At 55.8% G+C, this 22,143-nt stretch overlaps 1 protein-coding gene across 5 annotated transcripts in view; it reads right to left on the minus strand.

Moving 5' to 3' along the window:
• Positions 1 to 19,526, minus strand: part of EEIG1 (estrogen-induced osteoclastogenesis regulator 1) — a 45,965-nt gene extending 26,439 nt beyond the window's left edge. For all 5 annotated transcript variants that reach the window (XR_013588473.1, XM_078616155.1, XM_078616154.1 and 2 more), the window contains exon 1: positions 18,379 to 19,526. Coding sequence is in view for 4 of the 5 variants with exons in the window: in XM_078616155.1 (XP_078472281.1) it covers positions 18,379 to 18,512 (134 nt within the window). In the remaining variant the exon portion in view is untranslated. The remainder of the gene's footprint in view (positions 1 to 18,378) is intronic.
• Between the last annotated feature and the right edge of the window lie 2,617 nt (positions 19,527 to 22,143).

The raw sequence follows: 22,143 nt of genomic DNA on the forward strand, positions 1-22,143 counted from the left end.
CTCGCTGCCTCTCTCCACCCGTCAAGACTGAATTCGAGTGCCACAGTCTATGATCGGGCTGGTCGCGTGTAGTGGGTTGAAGTGTGGATACTCCCACTTCTTCCAGGACGTACTGGCCAGTTTGGAAGAGTAGGCCAACGTACCCTCTAGTTGAGCTCTCTAGAGCCCCCCTTCCACCAGCAATGGCGTGAACAAGCCATTGCAGAGCTGCGCCTTCATCTCCCCCAAATGTAAAATCTCCACTCCAACCTCTTTCATGACATCCCGGCCAGCGGTGGAAGGGAAGGCCAAACACGCTCTTAGACGGGGCCCTCTAGAGCTGCGGTGGAAGGGAAGGCCAAACACCCTCTAAGCCAGGGGCCCTCTAGAGCTGCGGTGGAAGGGAAGGCCAAACACCCTCTAAGACGGGGCCCTCTAGAGCTGCGGTGCCCAAACTTTTTGGCACCAGGGACCGGTTTCGTGGAAGACAATTTTTTCACGGACCAGGGTGAGGGGGGTCATCATTGGGTATTTCCCTCTTTTCAAAGAAGCTCTCCGGCGACGTTTGTTTTTTACTCATTCTGGCTACTAGGGGTTAGCAGCTTGTGGGCTTACCAACACTGTGACTGAGACAAGCGCGCAGTGCGGGAAAGAGGCGCGGATGGAAGTGGTGAATAATAAAACAATGGGGGCGGGCCACGCGCGGACTCACCACTCTCACCTCCTGCTGCTGTGCGGCCCGGTTCCTAACAGGCCACGGAACGGTACCGGTCTGCGGCCCATTGGGTTGGGGACCCCTGCGCTAGAGCTCCCTCTGGGTGAAGAGGCCCCTTCCACCAGCAGTGCGGTGAGTGAGCCGTGCCAGGGCTGCGCAAGCCTCACGGAGAATTGCAACTCCAGATTTTAAAGCTTTCGTGACTGCAAGGATTCATACTCTTAGGTTTTTTCGGTAATTGCAACTCCGTGCCCACTCCACCGACATCTCACTGGCAAAGTCCTCCTCCTGTGCTGCGATGAAGAAGAATTATCCCCGGACCTCGTTCTCTACCGCCAGTCGTCTTCTGAGCAAGGCATAAATGTGCACTTCTCCACTGTCCCTGACAACTTCGACATCACGTTTGAAAAAGTCGGGTCTCGATTCCTCAGCTTGCCAACAACTCACGTGCAATCTACAACCTCCCTTACTCGTCTAAGATCCTGCAGGGAAGCTGCTGCCGTAGCCTCTCCTTTACATCATCAACATTCGTGAAATCCTGGGTTGCAGTGGCATTTTATTTTGACCAAATGCCAACAACGCTGAGACCATGCTCATTGGGGCCCCCTCTGCAGTCATCTCAACTCCCAGGGTGGTTACAACTCCGCTCTTCCGCCATAGAAACATTGCCAGGCCGCGCTGTTTCCTGTCGCCTACTGACTTACAGAGAGATGGAGGAGAGACCTGGCGCACGCTTTTGAGTTCTTCCCTCTCGATTCCTGCAACGCATTCCTGCTTGGGATCTCACACCGCTGGCTCGCAGGCGGGGTTCGAGTGGACACTGAGATCCTCCTGCTGCTGCTCCTGCTGCTGCTGAAGCTTCAAGGCTCTCCATGGGTTCGGCCCACGATGGCTGCAGGAACTGATCCGTGTTTGTATCGCTCATCCAACCTCGGACCCCCTTCTACTCGAAGGACCGCCGAGGTCGAGGCCCTGTCACTGGGCAGGTCACGCTGCTGCCAGCCCAGCTCCCGGACGGTGCAAGAACGCTCTGCCCTCGCTGATGGGGCAATCGGTCACGAGGGGTACGATTGAATTTCTGTCTTGAAAACTCACCTCTTCAAATTGACCTTTACCCCCAGGCATTCTGGCCGTTTTGCCCTGGTTCGGTTTTATTTCCTGCCGCCCATACACGGCGCGCTGGGATCTGCGGATGAAATGCGCCTTGCAAATTTAATTAATTATTATTAGTACTACTATCTACCTGTACCAGGATCGTGATCGCGCGGATCTGGGAGGATGCTCCGCAGGAATGTGGCTCTCGGAGAGGTTGCTCCTCACGAACAGGACGGCACAGATTCCAATGCCAGCCGGGCCCCAGGGGCGCTCGTCTCTGAGCGCGGAGCGACGCGATGAAGAATTCCCCTGCGGCAACGCATGCTCCGTGTTCACCGTGTTTCGTCAGCGTGTCGGTACGCGCGTGTATGTGCGTGCGTGTGTGTGTGGTGCGGCAGTGTAGCGGTTTGCACGCAGCGCTACAGATCTGCCGACCCGGGTCGCTACGTGACTCCTCCGAAAAAGACCAAAGAGTATCGATTCTGGCTCACGGCCAACACCGGTGACGATTATCTGAACTGGTCCTGGGCCTCCACTAGGTCGACTCAGCCTCAAATGAATACCTGGTGCGATGTGTAAACATCGTCACTGGGGAGACAACGGCGGCCGGGTGTGGTGTTGGCCACCCACACCCTCGTGTGCCGTACCAGCCTTCATAGGTGCTACTCGCTAAACGCACTTGCCCCAACAGTCTGTTAAGGCTACACGGGGGGATCTTTGTCTTTGGTGCGGTGTGGGGGAGTGGTAGGGTAGTAGTTAGCGCGCTGCGCTAGGACGGGGGACCCGAGTTCGATTCCCGCTCACGGCCAATACCAGTGACGATTATCTGAATCAGTCCTGGGCCTCCCCTAAGTCGACTCAGCCTCAAATAAGTACCTGGTTGCGGTGTGTAAACATCGCCACTAGGGAGACAAAGGTGGCCGGGTGTGGTGCTGACCCCACCCACTCGTGTGCCGTTCCGGCTTTCATAGGTGCGCGCTAACTTGCCCCATACGGTAAACACTTATCTTTGTGGTGCAGTGTGTCCACTCAGCCTCAAACAAGTACCTGCTCCAATGTGTAAACATCGGCACTTGGGAGACAAAGGCGGCCGAGAATGTATGTATGTTGAACTTCTTTCGCAGTATACGTTGCTAACCATGCTAATCGGAGGTATGTGGTGCTGGCCACCCACTCCCTCGTGCGCCGTGTCGGCCTTCATAGGTGCTCGGTAAACAGCACTCACCCGTAAAGTCTACTAATGCCACACTGAGGATCTTTGTCTTTGTGAGACACACACAAAGGCATGAAGTATATGTCTACATAGAACCTTTTCATTCCTTAGCCCTGAATCATCATCACCATCGTCACCACCGCCATTATCATCCGTAACCATCACTGGTAAGAACATCGATACGGTGGCGGCACTGGTGGTGAGGGTAGCGATGGTGGTGGTCACACGTGGTGATTGATGATGATGATGGCATCGTCATGGATGTATGGACCTATCACTTTGTCTCTTGTTCATGTACAACACGGACTGGCAGCGCGCCTCGGCTCACCTGTTCACACCTGTTATGCAAGGGTGGAACTAAATACGCCCATACATCATGCATTCTTAATATTATTCAACATTTAAATTAAAATTCCTGGCCACGGCTAACATCAGTGGCGAGTGATATCTGAACCGTGTTTGGGGCTTAACAACCCCCCTCCCCCACCCGCACTGACCGCCGGTGTGGGGAAGTATGGTCAAATAACACCCCCATCCACGACCCTGGGAGGAGGCCCTCATCCAGCAGTGGATTTACAAAGGGGCTGTGCGCGTGCACTGACGTCTGAAACGAGACGACAGCGCGTGGCTCAGCAAGTACCGGCCACGTGGCCCAGACGTGAGGGTTGACCCAGCTCATCATCCCTCCCTCCGGGGGGGTGGGGTCTCTAAAATAGGTACCACTTTGTGGGGAAATAAACACGTGGCCCAGATGTGAGGGTTGACCCAGCTCATCATCCTTCCCTCCGGGGCGGGGGGGGGTCACTAAAATCGGTACCACTTTGTGGGGAAATAAACACGTGGCCCAGATGTGAGGGTGACCCAGCTCATCATCCCTCCCTCCGGGGCGGGGGTCTCTAAAATGAGTACCACTTTGTGGGGAAATAAACACGTGGCCCAGACGTGAGGGTTGACCCAGCTCATCATCCCTCCCTCCGGGGCGGGGGGGGATCACTAAAATGAGTACCACTTTGTGAAAAAATAAACAACGGATGTCCTGCGGATAGACTCTCCCCCGTCATCGAAATGTGGAATTCATCCTCCCCCTCCGCACTGCTCCAGGGCTGTAAACGCGAGATGAGCGGCGATGCCTCAGTGATCACCTGAGCAGCAGAAAGTCGCGCGGCGCGTTTGAAGTAAGCACGATTGTTGGCTTCCACTTCCGAGACTCGGCAACGCCGGCACGCTTTACGTTGGCTGCTACAACAACAAAGTCCACGCATGGCTGGCATGGCGATTGATGGTTTTGGCTCTGGGTTGGGAAGCGGCCCTGCCCACTGCCATCGGTTGTACGGGCACGCCAAGGGGCCCGAGGGCTTCAATGCCTATGTCCAAGGTGCGTGGCCTTCACGGTGCTGTGCCAGGTCTTCTTTCTGTTGCAGCCCGCCCAGAGCCACGACAAGCAGCAGCCGGTGACACGCGGCGGTCGACCCAGTTGACTCGCTCGCCTCGTCCACACCGTGTTACCACAACAACACACTCACCCGCTCACTCACTCACACACTCACACACTCACTCACCCACTCACCCACTCAAACACTCACCCACTCACACACTCACCCACCCACCCACTCACTCACTCACTCACCCACTCACTCACCCACTCACACACTCACCCACCCACCCACTCACTCACTCACCCACTCACTCACACACACACACACACACTCACCCACTCACACACTCAAACACTCACCCACCCACTCACACACCCACTCACCCACCCACCCACTCACCCACCCACTAACTCACCCACTCACTCACCCACTCAAACACTCACCCACCCACTCACACACTCACCCACTCACCCACTCACCCACTCACTCACCTACTCACTCACTCACTCATCCATTCACATACTCACTCACACACTCACACACTCACACACCCACTCACCCACCCACCCACTCACCCACTCACTCACTCACCCACTCACCCACTCACCCACCCACTCACCCACCCACTCACTCACCCACTCACTCACCCACTCAAACACTCACCCACCCACTCACACACTCACCCACCCACCCACCCACTCACTCACCCACTCACACACTCACACACCCACTCACCCACCCACTCACTCACCCACTCAAACACTCACCCACCCACTCACACACTCACTCACTCACCCACTCATTCATTCACCTACTCACTCACACACTCACCCACTCACACACTCACACACTCACCCACTCACCCACCTACCCACTCACTCACCCACTCACACACTCACCCACTCACTCACCCACCCACTCACCCACCCACCCACTCACCCACCCACTCACACACTCGCCCACCCACCATCTCGTCTCCTCCACACCGTGTTCCCAGAACAACACACTCACCCACCCAACAAAGATTCCAGTATAGCCTTAACAGGCTGTTGGGGCAAGTGCTGTTAGCGAGCACCTTTGAAGGCCGGCACGTAACAATAGCTGGTGGGTAGTCGGCACCACGCCCGGTCGTCTCTAGTGACGATGTGTATACACCGCACCAGGTACTCATTTGAGGCTGCGTCGACCTAGGGGAGGCCCAGGATTAGTTCAGATAATCGTCACTGGTGTTGGTCGTGAGCATGAATCGACTCGGCTCGCAAAGTTTGTATCGAAGCGCGCTAACCGCAACACTACCGCTCCTCCTACTCACCCATCCACTCATACACCCACTCACTCACACACGCAACCACTAACCCACCCACTCGTTCATCCACTCACAAACACCCACTCACCCACCCATTAACCCATCCACTCACACCCACTGAACCATTCAGCCACCCACTCACTGACTCACCTACCCACACACTCTCATATTTACTCACCCACTCAACCATTCACCCACCCATTCACTCACACACACACACAGACACCCACCCACTCACCTACTCACACACTTAATCACCCATTGACCCACACATTCACCCAGCCACTCACCACACTGCAGGTCACAACACTTATCTTTCTGCTGCTTCCCTCGACCTGTACAACCTCTCTGCACATCCCTCATCCCATTGTCATCACCGTCGCAGTCCCTTCGCCTTCTATAAAGCTCTTACAGCAATAGCCCTCGCTCGATTTGAGAGACGCGTTCCACCCCGAACCGTAACACCTTCGACGGCGCTGATTGTTGCTGGCCGCTCAGCACTTCGGGGTCCATTATTTATTTATTTCCAACCGCGGCAGCGGACATCCCAACAAGAAGTGAGAGCGAGAAGCGGGGGCTCTTGCCGCTGCCCATTAATGGTTCAGCTGCAGCGAGCGAATCTCTCTCCCTCGCCCCCTTGCTCCCTCTCGGTCATCGCCCCCCGTGGCCGGCCGTGAGGAATGCGTTGCCCACGTGACCTCTCACTCGGCAGAGCCCCCCCCCACCTTCTTCCAGGGCAGTGACCCCCCCCACCAACCTCCTCGCCCCACCCCCGCTACCAGGGCAGTGACCCCCCCCCCCACCTTCCTCCTTCCCTAGGTCGACTCAGCCTGAAATGAGTCCTGGACCTCGTGCGATGGCGTGGTGCTGGTCACCCCCCCCCCCCCCGTGTGTGCCGTTGCTGCGCTAACAGCACTTGCCCCAAAAATCTGTTAAGGCTACACGGGGGACCCTTGCCTGTGTGGTGCGGCGTGTCCACTCAGCCTCAAATGAGTATCTGGTGCAATGTGTAAACATCAGCACTGGGGAGACAAAGGCGGCCGGGCATGTGTGTATGTTTAACTTCTTTCGCACCGTACGTAGCCAGCCGTGCTAATCGGAGGTGCGGGGAAGGACAACAAACTAGACACAAAAAGCAGTTCCAATGACGTGGGAAGCGTGTTGAAATATTAGATGATGATGACAGAAGTGATTATTTAAAGGGCATTAGATGACCCCAAGAGTGATGATGATTAGGATTGTAATGATGATGACAATGATGATGATTATTGCAACACTTGAAATAGCTAATGACAATATTGATTAGGATGTTATTGGTGATTAACAGCGAGGATGACGATGATTACAGCAGTAATGATGATGAGTAAAGTAAAGATGATGACGATGATACCAGTTTTGATGATGATGGTGGTGCTTACAGTGAGAGCATTGTACGTCGCCAATCGGGCTAATCGTGGGTGCGTAGTGCTGGCCACCCATCTCGCGCGCCCTGTCGGCCTTCATAGGTGCTGGGTAAACAGCACTTGCCCCACAAGTCTACCGATTTAAAGCTTTCGTGACTGCAGGGATTCATCTTCTTGGTTCTTTCGGTAAAGTCACGTAGAAGGGAAATAATAAAATAATAAGAAAATATTTTATATTATTTTATTTCGATTCAAAACTTTCGTGACTGCAGGGATTCATCTTCTTAGTTCTTTCGGTAAAGTCACGTAGAAGGGAAATAATAAAATAATAAAAATGAAACATAATAAAATAATGCTCACGAAGTTTCGGCCACAATGCAAGCAGCCGTCCTCAGGTGAAGACGCTGTCTTTCCGACAGACCTGTTCTTCACCTGAGGACGGCTGCTTGCGTTGTGGCCGAAACGTCGTGAGAATTATTTTATTATGTTTTATTTTTATTATTTTATTATTTCCCTTCTACGTGACTTTACCGAAAGAACCAAGAAGAACAAGTCCACCGATGCCAACATCTTCGTGCCTGGCCGCTGCTATTGGTGGGAGCGCTGCGATCAGCATTCTCCTCCCCTGCACCTGCGGAACGGCGAGCCGCAACTTGGGGTCGGGTTTCTTGGCACCGCATCGCTTCTCGCTCGCTCACAATGAGGCCACTCAAGGCTGCACCCCCCCCCCCTTTCCTTTCTGCTCACCGTGCCCCCCACCTAGGAAGTGTTTAAAGCTCAGCAGCAGCAGCCGCAGCAGCCATGGTCAATCCACTGTTGGATGAAGGCATCCCCATCGTTGCGATGCTATTTTGGCAATATCTTCAATATATTATAATAATGTAGTAACGCTCACGACTCGTTCACACCGGAGTTGGAGGCACACTTGTTTATTTAACACCAACGTTGTGACATACACATTTGAGGGGGTATCGGCCCCCTCACCCGTCTATCTGAGGACACACCTCTCTAGCTAACCCTAGCCTGCCTCTGAGTCCTCCACTAATGGGCTAGGGGAGGCTATCTTGGCCCGACACTGGTCAGTCGGGCCCGGTACCCAGAGTCCAGACCAGCACTGGCTCTGGCTCTGGTACCACGCCACTGGCTCGAGCCTGCGCGGTCCTGATAAGGACGGCGTACCAGGGGGAGTCCAGGGCTCTATCTCAGACGTCTTCCGCCTCCTCTTCTTTAGCTAAACATCACTCCCGAGCCCTTCGATACAATCCCCTTTTATACCCAACCCCTCCCTGAGGGGTGGGGCCCCGGGGGATCATAACGACCGAATCGACCCCCCAGGGTGTCTGGCGCGGACGTCGCAGAGGGCACCTGCTTGTGCACACATGTAGCCCCGCCTACTGTGTTTGTTTACCATAGGCTGCCATGCATAACGGGCTCTCTCTCTAACACCCCTACATCACTCCCCCCCGCATAGCATGCAGCCGTCCCGGCTGCCAACATACAAAAATTTGACAATAAAGGTGCCTTCACCCCCTGACTGCGCGTGTGCCTCACTATTTTTGAACAATAACAGGAACCAGAACAAGAACGCAACAACAAGATGAGAAACAACCCGACGCACCCCCCCGAATAAATACGAATTCCGTAAAAAAAACAGCTTATATACAACCAGCAGGGAACCCACCCCGCACACACAACAAACGGTGAACCCAGCATATGTACATCCGAGGAGCGGGAACCACACCATCCACACAACACCCAATAAACACAACAGCTATGTACACATTTTCCGGCCTCACAACAGTTTGCGCATTTTAGCGCGCGTCCTTGCAGCGGGCCCCTCACACGGGGTAACCCCGCGTGGCGGACAATCAGGTGGCGACTGTCCGTCTTGAGGTGAGCATTCCTCTGACTCCGCGTGACCCTCGGCATCCGCAGGAGGGGTGATCGGGCGTGAGCCCGTCACTCCTGATGCTCCTGAAGGTGGCACAGCCGGCAAGGCATTAGGTGAGAGCGACGGAGACGGACCCAGCAAGTCGGCCGACCCCCCACATGTTTGGCCACGCGCGTGTGAAGTGGGGTTGTGAACCGCAGCGAAGGGTTTTAATCTGGAGGGGTGCACGAACCATCGCCGCTTCCCCCACTTGATGCGCACGCACTGCGGACGTAACACCTCCACCACTTCCACAGGGCCCCGCCACGGCCGCACAAGTTTAGAGGAGGTTGCCAGTGGCACCTGGGGGCAGTGCAACCATGCCTTGTCCCCCGGCTTCCACTGCAGCATGTGCGCTCGACTCAATCTGAGGCGCTCATTTGCCTTCTGACGGAGGTCAGAGTTTTGCATTGCAGCATCCCGTGCCTCGGTCAATTTGTCCAGATTAAATTTAACGTGGTCAGCCAGATTAGTTTTTCCCTGCGGCACGGGGATCCGCAACTGGGCACGAACAGGCGGGTCTGGTTCTCGGCCGTACATGAGGTAAAAGGGAGAAAACCCCGTAGCCGCATGGGGTGCCATCCGGTACGCCGCCAAGACCCCCTGAATTTGTAGGTCCCAATCCGTTTGCGAGTCCGAAACTTGTTGTGATAACATGGACGAGATGGTGCGATGCAAACGTTCGACCATCCCGTCAGTTTGTGGGTGATATGGGGAGGTCCGAATTTTCTTTGTGCCCAGGAGATCGCAGACTTGTCTGAGTAGTTTACCGGAAAAATTTCTGCCCTGGTCGGTCAGCAGCCTCTCCGGAGCACCTTTGTCCAGGACATAACCCTGAACAAAGGCCTCCACGATGGCTGCTGCCGACTGGTTGGCCAAAGGCCAGGCCATAGGCCAGCGTGTAAAATACTCGACACCCGTCAACAAATATCTATTCCCTCTGGGGGTGGCGGGGAATGGTCCCAAAATGTCCAGAGCGACCAGCTCGTTTATCCTGGACACTTTGATCGATTGCAAGGGCGGGTTAGACTCCCGTGCCGGCGGTTTGCGTTGTGCACATTGAGGGCACGATCCCAACAAATCCCCCACATCCCTCGTCATGCCAGGCCAGTAAAAATCAAGTTGCAGCAAGGCGAGAGTCTTTTGGGTTCCCAGGTGTAGGAGGCGCTCATGAGCGGCCCATACCACCCTACCCCGCAACCCAGTAGGGACAACCAGCCGATGTCGACGTGACTTCCCGTCCCAATGCATTAGCAGACCTTGGCACATTTCCCATGCGTCGGAACCACCACTTTTTCCCCCCGCCGCACCGCCAACGCGACGTCGCCACCCGAGGAGGGAGACATCCTCCATCTGGAGGCGCCCCCATTCAATGACGGGCAACCCCAACAGGGAATCTTTGCCCTGTTGTTCGATCGAATTAGGAACCATTGCATCGTCGTCGTTGGCGGCCGCCAAGACAGGTACCGATGTGTCCCCTGGAGGCCTGCAACGTCCGGACCCCAGGAGGCATGCACACTCGGAGGTGGTTGGCAAGCGTGACAGAGCGTCCGCGTTGGTGTGGCGAACGCCCTTACGGTATGTGGTTTGGAAATCGTAATCCTGGAGGACCTCCAACCATCGGGACAATTGTCCCGATGGCTGTTGAACCCTCAGGGCGTACTGCAGTGCCGCATGATCTGTGCGGACGGTGAAATGCCGACCGTACAGATATGGGCGATACTGTTGGACGAAATGGACAATTGCCAACAGTTCCCTACGGGTGACACAATACCGTTGCTCCGCTGGAGACAACACCCGACTGCCGTACGCAACCACATGTTCCACGCCGTCAACCACCTGGGAGAGCACGCCCCCAATACCCGTGTTGCTCGCATCGGTGTCGAGCAAGAACGGTTTTGAAAAATCAGGGTAAATCAGGGGAGGAGCGTTTACCAAAGCATCCCGAAGGGAGCAAAAAGCAGCCTCCTCCTCCTGACCCCAGCAAAACCGAACCCCTTTAGATGTTAAAGCATGTAGGGGTTTGGCGATAGTCGCAAAATTAGCGACGAAGCGTCTATAATACGACGCAAACCCAATAAAACTCCTAACCTCTCCCACTGAGGTGGGAGTCGGCCAGGAGCTTACACACTGCGTTTTGGCGGGATCGGTAGAAATACCTGAGCGCCCCACGATGTGCCCCAAATAACGCACCGACTCGCGTAACAAATGGCATTTTTGGGGCTTAAATTTCAAATTAGCAGCCCGCATCTTTAGGAAAACCGCCCGCAACCTCTGGAGATGTTCCTCAAAAGTTTTGCCAAAGACAATGACGTCATCCAAATAAATCAGGCACGACTCCCATTGCAATCCAGCCAAAACCAATTCCATCAACCGCTGGAAAGTTGCCGGCGCTGAGTGTAAGCCCATCGGCAACCGGTTGAATTGAAACAGGCCGTGCGGAGTACGGAAAGCAGTTTTAGGCTTTGAATCATCGTCCAGAGGAAGCTGCCAGAATCCCGAAAGTAAGTCCAATGTGGAGAAGAATCGCGCTCCCGCCAAGGCGTCAAGCGATTCGTCCATCCGTGGGAGCGGGTATGCGTCGGCAACCGTAATTTTATTAAGGCGCCGAAAGTCAACGCAAAACCGCAACGAACCGTCCTGCTTCTTAACCAGGACGATCGGCGCTCCCCAAGGGCTGTTGGAGGGAGAAATTATGTCGGCGGCTAGCATGTCATCAACAGCCGATTTGACATGGTCCTTTTCGGCGGGACTCAACCGAAAAGGATTTTGGCGTATTGGCGCGCTGTCACCCGTATCAATATGGTGACGCAGCAGATGAGTGCAGCCCAAATCGTATTTATCCCGACTGAAAACGTCGGAAAATTCCCTCAGTAGTGTCTTAAGACGTTGGCGCTCTAAATTTGACAGGTCCGTCGATCCCGCGCAAAGCGCCTCGAGCCACCCTTCATCGCTGTCTGAATGTGGTCGCGGTGCAGGGGCAGCGCCGACATGACTCGCGACGGGTTCCTCACAGGGCACCGGCGTTGCGTGAGCAAGCACGGTCCCCTATGGGACCACCACCGTCTGCGAGCCCACATTGAGGACCGCGATGAAGGGTTCTCCATCCCCTCTCACTATGGTCTGGGCCGGGAGTAAATTAGGTCCACTGACCCCGGCCCTAGACGGTCCCAGCAAAACCCCTTGAGCCCCAATGCCCTTAGCGAAGGGCCGCCGAAGTCTCAAAGGAATTAACATTTGCGCCCCCGGAGGAACGCGCACCGTTCTATCTACGAACGCCGGCACCGTCGCGAACGCCGTCCGGCTCGTAGCGGGGGATGGCAAAAACGCCATGCGTCGGCCCGATGGGAGCTCAATGCATCCCTGGTCGATTAATATCCTAATCGGCATTTTGGCCAGGAAATCCGTCCCCAGCAGGCACGGAACCGCCAGCAAGGAGGAAACAAAAATCGGCCCAGATAATTTAATATCCCCGACACAAATTTGGGCTCGAATTTGTCCGATGATGCCAAGTGAACCCCCGTTAGCAGCAAAGAATGGCACATTAACAGGCATCAAAGGACGGCTCTGGGCAGGGAGAATGTTATAAATCAACTCCGAAATAATGGTCGCCGATGCTCCTGTATCGACCAGGATGCGCACCTCGACCCCATCGATGTGACCCACCACGGCCGACGACCCCGATGACGCGGCTACAACCCGATGGGCCAACACGGACCACTGGCTGGGTTCAATGTGAGTACCCAGAGCGGTGCGTGTTGGTGCCATGGTACGCGATATTTGCCCCCCCTTCGCTGCGGTGTTCGAGTGTGTGACGGGCGTGTGCGTGGGCCAAACATGAGGGGTGCCGCGACTTGCCGGATTATGATGGTGGAGCTTGTGACGAGGGCCGGCGTCCCGTCGAGGTGTCGTTCCGTGCTGCCGAGGAGAGCGGCACCCCGAGGCGACGTGGCCCCGGATGCCGCAGTTATAACAGCGTGGAAGCGCTGGTGGCGACGATGGACGTTGTAGACGGCTTGAACCGGCCCGGTCCTCCCGCGCTCCCGCTCCGTGCTGCCGTCGATGGTTGATGGCGCAAACCTCTTCCGCCGGGAGGGTGGCCGCAGCGACGGCGCGCCCGCTCGCCGCCTTGCTGGCCTTCCGTCGTTGAGAGGACAGGTTTGCGTGGAGGAGACGGGCCGCTTGGAGGGAGCACATCTCTGCATCGTCCTGTGCGACAATGACGATGTCTAAGTCGTCCGCCAGCAAAAGTATCTTCTCTGTCACCATGGCGTCGACACCCTCGTCATCCATTCGTGGAAAGGCCTCCTTCGCCAGTGCCAGGAGGCTTGTGCGGTACGCCAGGGGCGACTCCTTCGTCCCCCGCTGGCGATCGTAAAAGAGTTGGCGACAGTCCGATGGTGGACCATATACCGCCGACAGCACCTGCATCGCCTTCCGCAGCGTGGAGCGCCTCTCCTTCGAAGCCGATGTTAGAGTGGCGAGGGCGTCGCTGTCGAGAAGTGCTGGCAGCGCGCGGAGAGCCTCGGCGTCTGTCCACTGTGCCATCTCCTGGTGAGCGAGGAAGCGCCGCTGGAAGCCGCCCCAGTCACCGTCCTCGCCCACAAATTCCTTGAGTGGAGGTAGCCGCTGATGTAAGGCAGCGGCTGCAGAGGAAGAACGCACTCCCTCGTCCGCCTCACTCAAGTCAGCGTCGGCACGAACCAGCGATGGCATCGCCGGTCGCACCCGTGGTGACGCGGCAGGCACTGTACTCCCGCCGTTGGACGCGATGCTTAGAGCGGCCACGCCCTCAACAGCAGCTGCGGCGATGGCGGGAGTTTCAAAATGTTGCTCCGTTGAAATGGCGGGAAAGCGCTGTGGTCGTTGGCTGCTGTCGCCTCGTGGCGGTCCCGCAGCCCCCAGCCGCGTGATGTTGTCGAGCATGGCGGCTGCGGCGTACAGCAGCTCGGCCAGCTTCGCGTGCGCCTGCCTCAGCCCCTCCGTCGACGGCTCCCCTTCCTCCAGCTGCTGTGGCGTGGATGCACCCAGCCCCGGCTGCTCGATGGCATCTTCAGCCATCTCGGGCCCTCCGACTGCAGCGGTGTCCTCCGCCCCTGGTACTCCGACTCGAGTCGTCCGGCGTGTATCCATGTTCGTACTTTGTTTCACTTCTGACGCCAGATGTAGTAACGCTCACGACTCGTTCACACCGGAGTTGGAGGCACACTTGTTTATTTAACACCAACGTTGTGACATACACATTTGAGGGGGTATCGGCCCCCTCACCCGTCTATCTGAGGACACACCTCTCTAGCTAACCCTAGCCTGCCTCTGAGTCCTCCACTAATGGGCTAGGGGAGGCTATCTTGGCCCGACACTGGTCAGTCGGGCCCGGTACCCAGAGTCCAGACCAGCACTGGCTCTGGCTCTGGTACCACGCCACTGGCTCGAGCCTGCGCGGTCCTGATAAGGACGGCGTACCAGGGGGAGTCCAGGGCTCTATCTCAGACGTCTTCCGCCTCCTCTTCTTTAGCTAAACATCACTCCCGAGCCCTTCGATACAATCCCCTTTTATACCCAACCCCTCCCTGAGGGGTGGGGCCCCGGGGGATCATAACGACCGAATCGACCCCCCAGGGTGTCTGGCGCGGACGTCGCAGAGGGCACCTGCTTGTGCACACATGTAGCCCCGCCTACTGTGTTTGTTTACCATAGGCTGCCATGCATAACGGGCTCTCTCTCTAACACCCCTACAATAACATTAGATGGGACCTTTTCGCCAGTATCAAAGTATGAAGAATAAGAATAGGTTTTACCCTTTCTGGCAATACAACAGGTGTGCTAAGATGCCCAAACACCAAATCGATACCTTTTGCAAATAGGTATTCTTATTTTTCAATAATATAATATACTGCATAGACACCTGTCAATACCCGGATAGCTTTAAACGACTGTTGGGGCAAGTGCTCTTAGCTGGCACCAAGGCTGGAAGGGTACACGATAGGCTGGGTCACCAGGACCGGCCGCCTTTGTTAAGCATTGCCACAGTGACAATGTATACAAACCTCACCAGGTACTTGACGTTTCAAAGACGTTTCTAGCAATGGCCGGTGGGTCCTGATTACAGGTATCCCCCTCGCTGTGTGCGGTAGTAGATGCGTTCAAAAAAAAAGGAACACAAAGCAAAACCGCACGAGGATACGGATACAGTACATAGACAGTACATACACAGTACACACACAGCACACACACACTACACACACACTACACACAGTACACGCACACAGTACACACAGTACTTACAGAGTACACACACAGTACATACACAGTAAACACAGTATACACAGTACACACACAGTACACGCAGTACATACACAACACACACACAGTACACACACACTACACACAGTACACGCAGTACATACACAGTGCACACACAGTACGCACACAGTAAACACACAGTACACACACAGTACTTACAGAGTACACACACAGCACACACACAGTACTTATAGAGTACACACACAGTACACACACCGTACGCACGCAATGTCCCACGTCCGACCGCATAGCCGCATCTGAGTGAATTCAACCCGCAAGTGATGTTGGGTAGAAATGGGTTATCCGCATAGCCGCGAAACGAATAGAGGGGGGGGGGAACCCGTAGCTTGTATATCAGACCCCGTGGTGTAAAGTGAAGTATCCAACTCTTGGAACACCGTCGCTCTGGCTTCTATAATTGTGTGCTTTGACGAAGGCCCCTTGCCCGAAACGTCACCTGTTTTAGCGGGCCACGACCGGCAGGAATCGAGGCGGAGAGTTGTACCGTGGGAAACACGAGGGGGTGCAAGTCGTGGCGTGTTTCCCGAAAGTCACGGGACGTGGTCAGGAGACTCGCGCGCATCATCAAAGGGAGAAAGTTGAGATATTGGCAGCACTGGTGGTGGTGGCGGTGGTGATGAGTTTGTGTGATGATTCATGATTGTCACGGTTGTGACATCGAAATGGATGGGCCGATAACATCAGCCTTGCGAATCCCACCTTCGCATGAGTCAACTGATCCCGTGCGCACGGTGGAGAGACAGCGATAAGGGAAGCGACACATGTATGGGGGTTAGATAGGGACACGCGATAAGAGAGGCTGGATGAACCCGCAATCTGGTGCGCGACTCTCCAGTCCACAGCTGGGGGGCATCGACAGTGGAAATGTTGAGAGGAAGTTACACGGGTGGACCCATGAACTACTCAATTCGTGACCTCGTCCACGTGCGAAATCGCTTGCTCGTGAACTCGTTCGAACGTGAACTCCACGGCACAACATACTCACCTACATTTTTTGAAGAACAAAAAAAAAACAACGACAATTAAAAAAAACATCTCAGTTGCAAATTAGACGATTGCAAATGCACGGTTATTAAATCGTAGTTGCGAATCACAGTTGCAAGCTCGATGTACAATTATAAAAAAAAAACAATAGGCGACGTTTCGGGCAATAGCCCTTCCTTCATAAAGCTCATCCATGAAGTGTGTGCTATGCAAAAGGGTGACTGTCCGAAACGTCGCCTATTATATACAGCGCTGGATATAACACCTCGTAAAATTCATTTGCAGTCCCTCGATATTCGCACAGCACTGCGCCCTATCACGACACATCTCACGAGCTAAGCTGAGTTGAGCCTGGACAGTGCTCGGATGGGTGGCGGCAATGCATTCCAGGGTGCCGCTGACTATGAAGGCCGGAACTGGATACGGGTTGCCAACACCACGCCTGGCCGCCTTTGACTCCCCGGTGGTGATGTTCACACACCGCCGCAGGCTCTCAGGTGAGGCCACGGGCACTCAGGTGAGGCCACGGGCACTCAGGTGAGGCCACGGGCACTCAGGTGAGATCGTGTCGACTTTGAGGGAGGCCCGGGACAAGTTATAGATCATACGCGGGAGTCGAACTCGGGTCGCCGGGTTCGTAGCGAAGTGCGCTAACCGCTGCGCCACCCCTCCACAAGACAAACATCCCCCGTGTAGCCTTAACAGACTGTTGGGGCAAGTGCTGTTAGCGAGCACCTATGAAGGCCGGTACGGCACACGTGGGGGTGGGCGGCCAGCAACCACGCCCGGTCGCCTTTGTCTCCCTAGTGGCGATGTCTACACATCGCACCAGGTACTCATTTGAGGCTGAGTCGACCTAGGGGAGGCCCATGACCCGTTCAGATAATCGTCACCGGCGTTGGCCGTAAGCGGGGATCGAACCCGGGTGGCCAGGTTGGTAGCGCAGCGACGCCACCGCTCCCCCTACCACAACCACCACCACTCCCCCTACCACAACCACCACCACCACTCCCCCGACCACCACCACCACTCCCCCGACCACCACCACCACCACTCCCCCGACCACCACCACCACCACCACTCCCCCTACCACCACCACCACTGCCCCGACCACCACCACTCCCCCGACCACCACCACCACCACTCCCCCGACCACCACCACCACTCCCCCGACCACCACCACCACTGCCCCGACCACCACCACTCCCCCGACCATCACCACCACCACTCCCCCTACCACCACCACCACCACTCCCCCTACCACCACCACCACCACTCCCTCGAACGCCACCACCACCACTCCCCCGACCACCACCACCACCACTCCCTCGACCACCACCACCACCACTCCCCCGACCACCACCACCACCACTCCCCCGACCACCACCACCACCACTCCCCCTACCACCACCACTCCCCCGACCACCACCACCACTACTCCCCCGACCACCACCACCACTGCCCCGACCACCACCACTCCCCCGACCATCACCACCACCACCACTCCCCCGACCACCACCACCACTCCCCCGACCACCACCACCACTCCCCCTACCACCACCACCACTCCCCCTACCACAACCACCACCACTCCCCCGACCATCACCACCACCACTCCCCCGACCACCACCACCACCACTCCCCCGACCATCACCACCACCATTCCCCCGACCACCACCACCACCACTCCCCCGACCACCACCACCACCACTCCCCCTACCACAACCACCACCACTCCCCCGACCATCACCACCACCACTCCCCCGACCACCACCACCACCACTCCCCCGACCACCACCACCACCACTCCCCCTACCACAACCACCACCACTCCCCCGACCATCACCACCACCACTCCCCCGACCACCACCACCACCACTCCCCCGACCACCACCACCACTCCCCCTACCACAACCACCACCACTCCCCCGACCACCACCACCACCACTCCCCGACCACCACCACCACTCCCCGACCACCACCACCACTCCCCCGACCACCACTACCACCACTCCCCGACCACCACCACCACCACACACAGACACCGGCTCACCTGCTCGACTGCGCCGTGAAGCTGCCCCCGTCGGAGAGACGGAGCTTGCAGAAGAGGACTCCGTTCACGAAGGGCACGCACGTCAACTCGTCCAAATCGAATGTCACCTGGAATCTAAACTTCCTCTTCTTCATGGTTGAGGATGGTGACTGGTGCTGTCCTCTTCAGAGATGGGTCTCCCACTCTTGGATGGAGCCTCTCGCGGGAGCGCGTGTGACGTCCCCTCTGTGTGTTGTGATAGGTGCTCGTGTACAGCACTTTGCCCCGACAGCACTACGTAGGCTACCCGGGTGCGCTTTGCCTGTTAGGTGTGCTATGTGTACCTATGCGATGATGATGATGATCATGATGATGCGCTGTGTGTGTATGCGTGTCAACTGAGAGCCCTGATTTAAATCTCTGGCCCAGGTTCTATGCACAGCACACAATCTATATAAATAAAAAGAAACGGGTTTTCCCGTCAGTATAAATACCCCCCCCCCCCAGTTAAAACAAATACACTCACACCGTCAACTCAAACCACTGCACTACCTCCCTAAGCACACACACATGCACATTCGTCTTTGCTACGACAAAGTCGCTCTTAGTCGTTACTGCCGAGTTAGCAGCTTTCGCGCTCCGTAGCACAATCCTCGCCGAGGTCGGTGACCGTGGCCAGGATGATGATGATGACGAGGCAGACGGACCGCCGGTCGCGAGACCACGCGTGCCAGGAGTTCGGAAGTTGACGATCAAAGTTTCTAAAGCTCCAGATCGACAGCCCCCCCACTCCCCGGCTGGATGAACACAAACGATAAAGGTCCCCCGGATAGCCTTGACAGACTTTCGTGGCAAGTGCTGTTAGCGAGCACCTGTACAAAAACAAACCAGCACGGCACACGAAGGGTTGGGGTGGCCAGCACCACGTCCGGGACCGTCTTCGTCTCCGCAGTGGCGATGTTTACACACCGCGCCGGGTACTCATTTAAGGGCTGAGTCGACCTAGGAGAGTCCCGGCACCGCTTCAGATAAATCGTCACTGTGGCCGTGAGCGAGCGGGAGTCGAACTCGGGTCGTCTGTGTTCGCCGCGCCAACTTCCTACTCGCTCGGTCTCCCCACCGCACACACAATCACACCTCCACACACACAGACGTAACTTCTGACTGCGACAGACTGGGAGTCACAATAACTCCTCCTCCATCCTCCTCCTCCAGGCCACACACTTCTCTTATTGGGCAGAGCAAACGCAGCAGCCTCCCTGCCTCCTCCCCCCCTTACCTGGTGCACAAGCACGCGACAACCACTTGACACGCTCCGCCGGTGTCTCTAACGAACAACTCCGCCTGTCTCTGTGTGTGTCGCTGTGTGTGAGTGTCTGTGTGTGTGTGTCTGTGTGTGTGTCTGTGTGTGTCTCTGTGTGTGTGTCTGTGTGTGTCTGTGTGTGTGTGTCTCTGTGTGTGTGTCTCTGTGTGTCTGTGTGTGTATGTGTCTCTGTGTGTGTGTGTCTCCGTGTGTGCGTGTCTCTGTGTGTGTGTGTCTCTGTGTGTGTGTGTCTGTGTCTCTGTGTGTGTCGCTGTCTGTGTGTGTCTCTGTGTGTGTGTGGGTCTGTGTGTGTGTGTCTCTGTGTGTGTGTGTGTCTGTCTGTGTGTATCTCTGTGTGTGTATCTCTGTGTGTGTGTCTCTGTGTGTGTGTGTGTCTCTGTGTGTGTGTCTGTGTGTGTCTCTGTGTGTGTGTGTCTCTGTGTGTGTGTCTGTGTGTGTGTGTGTCTCCGTGTGTGCGTGTCTCTGTGTGTGTGTGTCTGTGTGTGTGTGTCTCTGTGTGTGTCGCTGTCTGTGTGTGTCTCTGTGTGTGTGTCTCTGTGTGTGTGTGGGTCTGTGTGTGTGTGTGTGTCTCTGTGTGTGTGTGTCTGTCTGTGTGTATCTCTGTGTGTGTATCTCTGTGTGTGTGTCTCTGTGTGTGTGTCTCTGTGTGTGTGTCTGTGTGTGTCTCTGTGTGTGTCTCTGTGTGTGTGTCTCTGTGTGTGTCTCTGTGTGTGTGTCTCTGTGTGTGTGTCTGTGGCGATGTGGTAGTGTAGCGGTTAGCGCGTTGCGCTACGAACCTGGCGACCCGGGTTCGACTCCCGTTCACGGCCAAACACCCAGTGACGATTATCTGAAGCGGTCCTTGGGCTTCCGCTAGGTCGACTCGGCCTCAAATGAGTACCTGGGGCGATGTGTAAACATCGCCACTGGGGAGACAAAGGCGGCCGGGCGTGGTGCTGGCCACCCACCTCCTCGTGTGCCCTGCCGGCCTTCATAGGTGCTCGCTAACAGCACTTGCCCCAACAATCTGTTAAGGCTGTACGGGGGATCTTTGTTTTGTTTTTGTTTGTATGGCCTTACACTGATTTGTTTATATATAATTGGCGACGTTTCGGGCAATGGCCCTTCTTCACAGTACATTGGCCAGCGGAGAGGTAGAGTGGTTGATAACGGGACTGCACATATTCTTGGTTCTTTCGGTAAAGTCACGTAGAAGGGAAATAATAAAATAAGATAAAACAATAAAAATTCTCACGACGTTTCGACTGCAACACAAGCAATCGTCATCAGGTGTGAAATCCACAGCAAGAAAATTTGAAAAAAGTGGCTTTTCTTTTTTGTTTGTAGTGTGCTCTTTATTCTTGTGAGTATAACTGCAGTGAGTGTAAACTATCCTGTTAGAGGTAGTCTCCTGCGGGGAGTGAACTCTGTATTGTAGTAAGTGCTATGCTGTAGTAAGTGTACTCGATGAAGCAATACGTACTGTAGCGGGTGTAGTCTGCATTGCAGTGAGCGTGAATGGAGTCCATCATCAGCCATGGTCAATCCACTGCTGCATGAAGGCCACTTCTCACGATCCTGCGATGTTACCAGCTGATTCCATCATCATCATCGCTCCATCTCCTCTTCCAAGCCGCAGTGACCGGCGCTGTGAAGTATGGTCGTCAAAGGGATGCACGTTTCGGACGACGACATTATTGTGACAGAAAAGCACGGACGGGCTACATTCACCACCATTCGAGTCGTGCAGTGAAGCCAATTGTGGGGGTCTCGACTTGGAGGGGCGATTCTTGATGGGGCGGTCGAGGCCGAGGACGGAACGGCAGCCAAATGCACGAATTGGAACGCGCCCGAGAGAGGAGGGAGGAGGAGGAGGAGTCCGTCCGCCGAGGAGACGGAGCTGTGAGCACCGCGGGCGTGCTGCTTGCTGTCGTGGATCGCGAACCCCGCGGTGGCTGATGTGTCCGCAACGCACGCGGTCACGGCGTGTTTTATAGGTGAGCTCACTTGCTCGCGTTATCTGTCTGGGCTTGCAGCTCGGCATAATGACGACCGTGAGTGTGGGGGATAACGACCGCCGTGAGTGGTGGTGGTGATGATGATGATCACCAGGCCGGCACGCGACTGTAATCAAGAGATGGCTTGGCACCGTGCCGGTAACGTCGGCCAACTCACAATCCCCCCCATGGAACCTCAGCAGCGTGTATCACTCTACCCAGCGTCTCATCTCACTCTACCCCAGCGTGTTGCCTCACTCTACCCCCAGCGTGTCATCCATTCACGCATACACACAAAGACAAAGATCCCCGTATAGCCGTCAACAGACGATTGTGACAAGTGCTGTCAGCGAGTAGCAGCAGCTTTGAAAGCCGGCACGGCACACGAGGGAGAGGGTGGCCAGCACCACTCCCGGCCGCCTTTGTCTCCCCGACGATTTACACATCGCGTCAAGTACTCATTTTGGGCTGAGTAAACTTAAAAGG

This window comes from Lampetra planeri, chromosome 49, assembly GCF_965212315.1.
Source record: "Lampetra planeri chromosome 49, kcLamPlan1.2.h2, whole genome shotgun sequence".
NCBI classification, from domain to species: domain Eukaryota; kingdom Metazoa; phylum Chordata; class Hyperoartia; order Petromyzontiformes; family Petromyzontidae; genus Lampetra; species Lampetra planeri.